We start from the raw sequence: 9,436 nt of genomic DNA on the forward strand, positions 1-9,436 counted from the left end.
CTCAGAAGCTTCAAACACTTGAAAAGTCATTAGCTGCCTTCATCGCCAGTGGCTCATTTCCTCTATCTGGAGGAAATATTTTTATTCTGACAATAACAAGAGAAGGCAATCTGTTGGCTCTGTGGTACAAGTAGGCAAATATGCATACCTATAGAGTACCATTTTGCTTTGTTTTTGCTGTCAACGAAGGTAAAGGGGTTGATGACGCTGAAGAAGTGACCTGTTTTGCAGGAAGTAATAAAGGCAGCAACTCTGAAGTGCAGTCCCTCAGCTCCTTCCAGTCTGACTCCGGTGATGATAATGGTAAGAAATTATTTTATTTTTATTATGCTGGGGACAAAGGGATTTAACTCTCTTTATAAAAACAATTAGGTGACATCTAGAAAACCCTTTAATGATGCTGAAAGTCAGAAAGTTCTGTATTCAAACCTTCATTTTGTGGCCACTTTTTAAATTAGTAGTACATGGTTGAAATCTTGATGGATGGAGCCATTACATCAGTACCAAGCTTTACACTGAATTAGAGTTAGGACACAGCAGACTCACGTTGTTAAAATAGAAGCTGACTAATAGGTAGCAACTTAAGCTGTAGATGTTCCCTCTTGGAAGAAGATGACTTTCGTGTTTCATCAGTCAAATCAAAGGGAATTTCTCTACAGTTTGCCAGGTCTCATTCACAGTCCCAGCAAAACTCTGCAGGCTCTCAGCATGCAACAATGAGCAGATGAGGCAGCCCCTGGTGGCTTGGCCTCTCCCTGGCAATCACAGTTCAGCGAACAATAGAGCACCATTAAATCCTTGCTCTGTGCGTGTTAGTTGTCCTACATCATTATCTCAGTAGGTGACGTGGGCAGAGCCATACACAGCCAGAAAGCAGCACACAAAGTCAGATCAAACCCTTGTTCCAAGGCCTGTGCATGTGGAGCAGTGGTGCTGAGAAAAGCCAAGATGTTTCTGCCAGGAAGAGATGATGGTTGTCAGGGAAGCCTCATTGAGATACGCATAAAAGATTAGCACAAAGAAATTGCACTTGGGTTCCTCAGACACCAGTTAATGAACTGTCGGAGGCTCAGCTTCTCAGTCGTGTCACGCAGCTTTCCCTTAGGTACTCCTGAATGTTGGAAAATGCACTTAAAGGGAAGGGCACTTGCAGATGCTTTTGGTTCAGCTGTGACTGAAGCACTGTGAGTATTTTTGTCGCTCTTCTCAGGGCTTTTTTGTGCTCCCCCTCAAAAAAAAAAAAAAAAGTTAAATACTTTTATGATATTATTGTTACCATAATAATTATTCATGTGTTCTTGTGTGGCACATGGTAACTTTTTATATCCCTCACATTCTAATTAGGCTTTTCAGTCACTGGCACAATATCCACTGAAGCTGAATATGCCCGCTCCTTTTTTTGTGAAAGCTACATTTAAAATATAGTCTTTAAAGATAACAATTCTAGTTCAGAGAGAATGAGGGAAGTAGTTTAAATCATCTGAATCATTCTGCAGAGGTCAATGCAAGACTGCACGCTCTGGTTTTCCTGCAACAGCAGGGTGGGTTTGCTGTAGCAGAGCCTAAAATACAAATACAGGTATAGGTAAGTGTTTGCACACACCCTGCTTGTACATAGGGGGTAATGGATATTCTTCCTGAAGCCATAAAAAGTAGTTAATGGTATTCCCTGTGATCAAAAAGCCCCAAACTTTTAGAGATTATAAAGAAAATGAAATAGAAGAATAAAAAGTCACTTGTTCTCAACAATATAATACTTGCCAACTCACTTCAAAGACAAGTTGCAGGTTTCCATCATAAGGAATTTCAAAACAAAGGGATGTGGCAAAAGCAGACATCTGGGTTATCACTTCACTGCCAGTGAATTGCTGATTGTGCGGGGTAGTCCAAGGGAATACTGTTTATGATGCCAATTTTCTACCCCTGGGCAGTGCTGGATTTGGGTGTTCTCATGCACTGAACTGCCTGGGGTAGAAGTTTCCCTCCCTTCTGTGAAAATGCTCCTCACAGCTCTCACCAGAGACAGCCCATATCTGCCATGAAAACTTATACTGCCCTGTTTCTGACCTCATGTTTCCAGTCTGTGTTGCCCAAGACTCCCAGATCTCTGGCAGCAGCACTGTTCTTTCTTTTCTCATTACCCGTTCCCATCTGGCTGACATTCTCAGTAGTGGAGGGATGGACAGACCTTCTTGGTGGGGTTCTTTTTGTCTCCAGCCCTTCCCTGTCATGTCTCGCTCACACCAGCAGCATGTGAAGAAGCCAGGAATGGTATGGGGCTGCATACTATGGACCTACTGCCAAGACAGGGGTTCCCATAGCTCTGATGAGGCTTCTCTTGCATTTTTCAGCCACCCTCAACCTCTTTTTCTACCCACACAGAAACTACTTACATGGTGCCATTTAGTTTTCCATGATGTTTGTTATGCATTAGCCAATACGAGCCTCCTTTGTTTATACAATTACCAGTGCCACTGATGCCATAAACATAGTCAAAGACAGAATATGGTTCCTTTGGCTCATCAAGAATTTTTGCCAAGCTTTCACAAGGACTGAGGAAATTGGATGAGATTCTTGATCCTGTGCCCAAAATTCAAGTGCCCTCTGAATGTTAAATGTAGAGTGAAAAGTGCTATCACTGTTAACGTGCTTTTTGTGACCTGTAAGTCTATTGACTGTGTGAAACAAAAATGTTATTTCCTGCCCAACATTTCTGGTTGCCTTCTTAGCCTGCTCCAAAGCAGTCAGAGTTTTCTTGAAATTAAGAGAGCAGAAAAGCCAGTACCAACTGAATTTAAAGGGAGCTCTCCCTCTGTTTTCACTGGGTTTTATCTCAAGTAGTCAAAGGCAAGGGTGTTACTTTGTCCAAAATCACCTACAATATCATACACTGTGCCACTGTTTTATTCCGTGTCAGAAGATTGTTTGGTCAATACAGATTATTTCAAGGGAAAAGTATATTTTGTAAAATAGCTGCAGAGGACACACGAGGCATTTGTGAAAATATTCTGTCAAGCAAAAGTCAAAATTTGAACCAAACCTATTTGACTCTGTCCTTCTAATTATAGCAGTGCTTCTTAATGTCCCAGAGATACTGCATTGCACAGCATGTAAGTAAATTATAAGTAAAACATTCCTCTTAGGAAATAGATGAAGCCCAGCACCTTTCAGATGGTGTGGTGGCATGAGGATGATGATTCCTTGGAGCACATACCATGATCTCTGGAGACCTTTAAGTAAAAATGAATTAGAAATTAGTGTCAGGTAGACAAGATACTGCTGTGGTTAATTGAATCAGCTGGCCAGTCTGTTTGAATTCATGAGGTGATACACATCATGCCATACGCCTTTTTGGAAATGTTGGTTTGGAATTTATCTCCACTCTGAAAATGTATGGGATTATCTGAAATGAAGTGTCCTGCAATCCACTGCATAAATCATGCATTGGTCAGCAGCCTTTTTTTTTTTTTCAATGTCAGTTCTGTCTGTTTGAGAGAATTTATTGTGGTAACATGACGTATGTTTTAAATACTAACCTGAAGCTGTCCTTCCCCTCCCTTTATTTTCTGCTTTCCCTCCCCTGCAAGCTTCCATAGTGACTGTCATACAGCTTGTCAACAATGTAGTTGACACTATAGAAAATGAAGGTATTTAATTTTTTTTCTTTCTTGTTATGCAACAATGCTTCTTGTTTTCATTGTGAAACATTCCAGCAGAACCTCACTAATCTAAACCAACCAGCAAACCTGCAGTGGGGATTGGGATTTGCAAATCAGCATGTTCACCAGCAAACCTAAAAGGGTGTTCTACAAGATATCTTTGGGTAACTGGAAGTGGTAGAAAAGGTATCAAGGCCATCATCATCTCTCGTTTGCCTAATTGCCATAGCCTTCAGAGAGCGTAGGATGAGGTTGACAATGAAGCCAAATCACTGAGATTATCCTATCTGCAGAGGATGTGAAGCAGAAGATGCCAAAAGGTATCTGTAAAGTATCCCAAACTGTGATTAAACTGGATTACACACTCCATTGGGACTATACGGAGGGCAACAAAGTGGTGGTGGGCAGGTAGCTGGTTTCTCCCAGGTAATAACATCAAATAGATGATGTACAGACACAGCTCCCTTCATCCCATGGAGCAAGGCAGCCTGGCCACCACTGCTTTTCCCTTGGGCTTCATGTGTGTACTGAACAGAATGTGGCACTGGGTCCGAGGGCCCATCATACAGCTCTGCCATTGACCTCTGTGTAATCTTAGACCCATTTCACTACAAGTGAACTAATTTCCTTACATTACAATTTGGTTCTCCAACAAAGCACTGAGGAAATGTGATATAACAAAGATAAGTATTTGTTTTATTTATTTATACAACATATGTCCTCACTTTGGGAAAATGTTGACTCAAGTCCAGCTAACCTCAAAGTCCAAAATATAGTCTATAGTATATTTACTGATTTTCTGAAGTGTAAGATGGCCATTCTACTTGCTACTTCATAGAAAGAACTACCCAAGGTTAACTCAGAAAGTTAGTTCTAATCATTAAAAAAAAAGAAAAAGAAAAAGAAAAAGAAAAAGAAAAAGAAAAAAAGAAAATACCCCTGAAAAGAAAGCACAGTCGCTGTAATTGGCCCCGTCTTCCTAATGGAAAACATAAGCAAACACACTGGCTTCCTATCATGCTTCACAGGTCATAAAAAGCCAGCTTGGCAGTGCTTTCAAAAGGCTGTCACTCAAAGTGCTTTGCCCACTTCCCAGTCCCTTCTCTGAGAGTCATTATTTTCACAAGCTGTGCAGCAATAATGGGTGCAGAATGGCTGCCACGGGAGGGAACAGAGCTCCTTCCCCATGCAGCTCTGCAGGTGTTGCAGGTCAGTATTAGTGAGGTTCTCCTGGATCCTGAAGTCATGCAGCTTGGAGGGACCAGGCGCATCTCAGGGGCAATGTCATTATTCTGAAAGTCAGCAGCGTCCACTATGAGAAATTAGAGGAAAGGAGAAGAGTGGTTAGGGCCGGTTCAGACAGTGCTGCTAAAGCTGCAGTAGCCGGAGCCCTACTCAGCCCAGGCTAATGCAGAGCAGGCAGAATGCCACTATCTGGCTAATGAGCTAACAAATAAATCACCATCATCACATGGCTTATGTGATGATAAACCAGGTCATGAGTGGTGTTAATAGATGGAGGCCTGGAGAATTGTCTGCTCTGCCCTCTTTTGTGGCTGAGCCCAAGAGAGGAAACCCTGTCGTGCCATGAAAGGCAGTTCTTCTGGACAGGCCTCCTCCAGCGATGCAGTCCAGAGACCTCGTCCAGTCAGTTCTTGCATGAAGCCAAATAACATGTGGTTGAACAAGAACCATCTCATCTAGTAAGCGCTGCAGCTTTTTCCCTGCTCTTTTCTCACATGGAACCTCTTCCCCTGCTCTCTCCCCAACCCCTGCACCCTCTCCATACTGGAATGCCTCCCTCCCCACCAGCTAGCATGGCAGTGCAGGTGGGAGGTGGGTATGGGGTTGCGGAGCATTGTAGTTGATGGCCCCATTAAATGGCTTTGTATTCTATTCTATTCAGGTTCTTATACCGTGCCCATCACCATGGTATCTGAGCCCAGGTGGGCCCAGATTTGTTTGAACCGGCCCTGAGAATGGTAGATTCTTATTTTTCTGTTTCAAAGTGAACAAGTGAAAGAAAAATGTACTTTGCAATTATAAACCATACAGATGGTGGATAGCCCTTTTTGTACTAAGAATTCCAGCTCTAATGTAATTTCATATCTGTTCAGTGAGGGTAAATAGTTAAGATATGATAGAATAGGAATATGATGCACATGACATAATCATTTCTTTATGTATGTCTGCATTTGACTGGGCAAGCTTATCTTGTATGTTAAAATAAGGAACAATTTAAAATCCTATTAAAACAACACTGAGCCAGCTGTACTTTAGAAATATGCATGCAGAGCTTTATATTTTCACATGTAAGTCCATGCTGGTAACAAGCTCCTAGTTACCAGCTTTTACTTTTCACTTTGTATCTGGCAGTGTCTGTCATGGACCAAGGACAGAACTACAACAGAGGTGATTTTTTGGGGACCCTTTCTGCCTGTTGGACTGTGCTAGGGTGGGAGGGCACTGACTTGGTCTGTTTTTCTTTTACTGTTTCCCGTGTCCTCTTTTGTTTGAATTCTGTTGGGTTGCAAATGCTGCATGAGAATGGCCAGCCACTTCGTTATTTCAGGATCCAGTTCTTAGTCTCTCAGTCGATCAGATTGTTTGCCTACACACTTTCTTGAAACAAAGCCACTGGAGGTGGAAGGGGAGTTTAGATATGATACCATAAGCATGCTGACTTCCTTTATGTATTTCTTCAATTAACTTTGAAAAGCATTGTTTCAGAGATTTTTGTCATTTTGATTTCTCAGCTTCATAGTTTCTAATGCAACCTAGTAGCATCCTGCAACGTGAACTGCCTTTGAGTGGCCGTGGTTTGTTTCTTTGCTTGTTTGCAATTGCATCGCCATACCGTGTAGTCCTTCTGTCCTATCCATTGGGTCAGAGCATGGCTGACCCATGCAGACAGCCTCTGACGCATGCTGTGACTTAAATGTGTATTTAGGATTAAGAGTTTGCTCTTTAGCGAGTGCATGCCGGTCGCCCCTGGTCATTAGCGGCCCTGTCCTCACTGCTGTGATTCTCTTTCCAGCGTACCATTGGGATACCTCAGACTGGATGCCAAGTGCTCGTTTATCTGACATAGAGGAAGTGCCCAATTTTGAAACGGCGGACGGAGGCTCGGCTCATCACGGCAGCACCAGAGAGCTGGAGACGGATTACTATCTTGGTGGCTACGACATCGACAGCGACTACCCACCCCCTCACGAAGAGGAGTTTCTGAGCCAGGACCAGTTACCACCTCCTCTTCCAGAGGATTACCCAGACCAGTACGAAACCCTCCCGCCCTCACAGCCGGTCTCGATGGCAAATACTCTCAGCCCCGACTGCCGGCGACGGCCGCACTTCCACCCCAGCCAATACCTCCCTCCTCACCAGTTCCCCCATGAGACAGACACCACAGGGGCTCAGACTGGGAATGAGTTTAGTACTTTTGCTGTTGGCCCAAGTCAGAACACAGAAAACGTTAGTGCAGGTAAGATGCCCTTAACCTTGCACAACTCTCTAGATGCCTCCTCCTCTGACGTCTCAGCCAGCTGCGGCTTTGATGACTCCGAAGTAGCCATGAGTGACTTTGAAAGCGTGGAGGAACTCAAACTAGAAAATGTGCACATTCCATTTGTGGAGACCCAGCATCAGACACAAGTGTAAAAGGAAGCTCCCTTCTTCTTTCTCTTCTTCCTCTTTTTTTTTCTTCTTTTTTTTTTTGTCATTTGATCCAATTAATAGTATAAATATTGAGAAGAAATTTTGCTGAAGGTGTATCTATATATATTGGGCAATGCAAAAACACAGTATAACCCATTATTAACTTGTTCAGAAATGGTATTGTATGTGCAGACATGAAGAGACCAATTGTGTTAAGTATTACACATTACAAAATTGTTACAGACAATCGGGTGAGTGTGTACCTTCTATTTATTACAAGAGTAAAACTTATGAGGAAGGGGAAAATGATCTCATTGCTGAATAAATTCTTTTTCTCCCTCCCACCTCCACCTAGGGTTTGGGGTTGTTTTTTTTTTTTTGTCGTTGTTGTATTATTAAAAGTGTTACAGTGTTATGTTCTTCCTACAGTATTAAAGAACTGGTATGGATGATTCCAAGAGGCAATGTTGCATGAAATATTGTCAGTGAAAGAGTGAAAGCAATTGATCGCTGAGGCTGCTATGTACATCACATCAGATGGCTTAAAGAACAGCATTTACAAATTGACATATCAGAGATAGTCATTTGTCCATAAATATTTGTCTACGGTTTCCTTTGTTACATAATATTTCATTCTACTTCATGCACATATACAGCAACGCATGTACAGCATATATTCCCTCTAAATCAGCCCACTTTGGTTGCCATTTTTCAACACGGTGTCAGACATATGTGTACAACTTCACTGGTGAGAACTTCCCTTGACTGCTGCATGACGTGTGAACATGGATCTGAAAGCAGTTGGAAACCTAGGGTATCTGTGTAACACGGATGTTGGTTTTTTTTTTTTAATTCTTTCTTTGGGCAATTTCTTCTTCAGCAGCAGTCATCATGCTGGAATTATTGCAGTAAAATTAGTTGCAATTAAGTTGCATAAAACATTGCTATCATCTCAGATTGTTAGTTTAACATCATTTGGCAAATGTCCATCCATAGTATTTATGGGAAGAGCTCTCAGCTGCTGCAAACTGATCAGTTGGTGGAACTGCACGGATGGGTCGTACAAGGAATCTGACTGTAGATTTGCTGCTGGATGTCCATGTGATTTCACAGGATTTGAGAATTTCCAAAGGCTGTTTGCAGACAGCAGGATGTCATTGTGGAATGAAGACAGCGGCAGCATTACTGTGATCTTACGCTTCCCTCAGCCTGGTTGGAGTAAATGGCCTTTCGCAGTGATTGGCCTGAACAGCCCAGTGCAACATGGAAATGTGGATTTGCACTCAGTGTATACATACCCATTGCTCAGTGCAGAAAATGTTTAACTGCTGCTTTTTACATCATCTTTATACCTTGTACAATGAATGTGAGTCTGTAGTCTGCATTACTGCTGGACATTCATCCATTCCTGCCATGGCATCACTCAGTCATTTTGAAAAGCTGTTGAATGCGTGTCCTTGTTATTAATGAATAGATTCATTAACAGATTTCTTATGCCACTTTCCATATCCTGCCTCTTGTTCAAACACGTTAATGGAATGGTTTCAGCAGTTGTGTTCTCGGATGTGTTTTTGACTGAGCGGAGTTTCACACAGAATTAAGTTGTGGGTTTTTTTATTCACAAATCACCCCCAGCAAAAAGAAATCGTTAATAGAATATAATTGAAGTAATTACAGCTTGTAACACTTTTAATAAAACGGGATTTCTAAAATTCTTAGAAGCAGGTATGACATGCAGTGACTCTTTATTGGAAAACAGCTTATTATACAGGTCTGTGAATTGAGTGAGCTTTTGGAAGGACCACATACTGCACGTACAAGTATTGTCAAGTACTTGTCTGCCAATAGTTCGTGTCCATTGAATTTATGAATGTCACTTGGTCTTCTCAAAGTGAACATGCTTCTGTAGCAGTGTTATATTCTGAATGTGCTCACAGTACATTTCACCTCTCTTTCCCTCTCATTTTCAAGAAAAAATAATGGAAATTTGTATCACAAGAACTGAGGGATTCTGTGATTTGCCAATGAGCTATGAAGTGGTTTGGCAAGCCTCAAAGCGCAGACAGAGGATGATGTGCATTGCTCATCAAGTCAGTGTTGCAGAAAAGCAGATGCAAGAATTA

The 9,436-nt window shown here is 42.0% G+C and overlaps 1 protein-coding gene across 1 annotated transcript in view; it reads left to right on the plus strand.

Moving 5' to 3' along the window:
* FAT3 (FAT atypical cadherin 3) overlaps nt 1-8,155 on the plus strand; it is a 361,473-nt gene extending 353,318 nt beyond the window's left edge. Inside the window, exons 26-29 of the mRNA XM_042862629.1 lie at nt 190-303; nt 3,588-3,647; nt 6,036-6,071; nt 6,697-8,155. Of these exons, the coding sequence (XP_042718563.1) occupies nt 190-303; nt 3,588-3,647; nt 6,036-6,071; nt 6,697-7,316 (830 nt within the window). The 3' untranslated portion in view covers nt 7,317-8,155. The remainder of the gene's footprint in view (nt 1-189; nt 304-3,587; nt 3,648-6,035; nt 6,072-6,696) is intronic.
* Nucleotides 8,156-9,436: the final 1,281 nt, after the last annotated feature.

This window comes from Lagopus leucura, unplaced genomic scaffold, assembly GCF_019238085.1.
Source record: "Lagopus leucura isolate 7727_CA_CO unplaced genomic scaffold, USGS_WTPT01 Super-Scaffold_702, whole genome shotgun sequence".
Classification (NCBI taxonomy): Eukaryota; Metazoa; Chordata; class Aves; order Galliformes; family Phasianidae; genus Lagopus; species Lagopus leucura.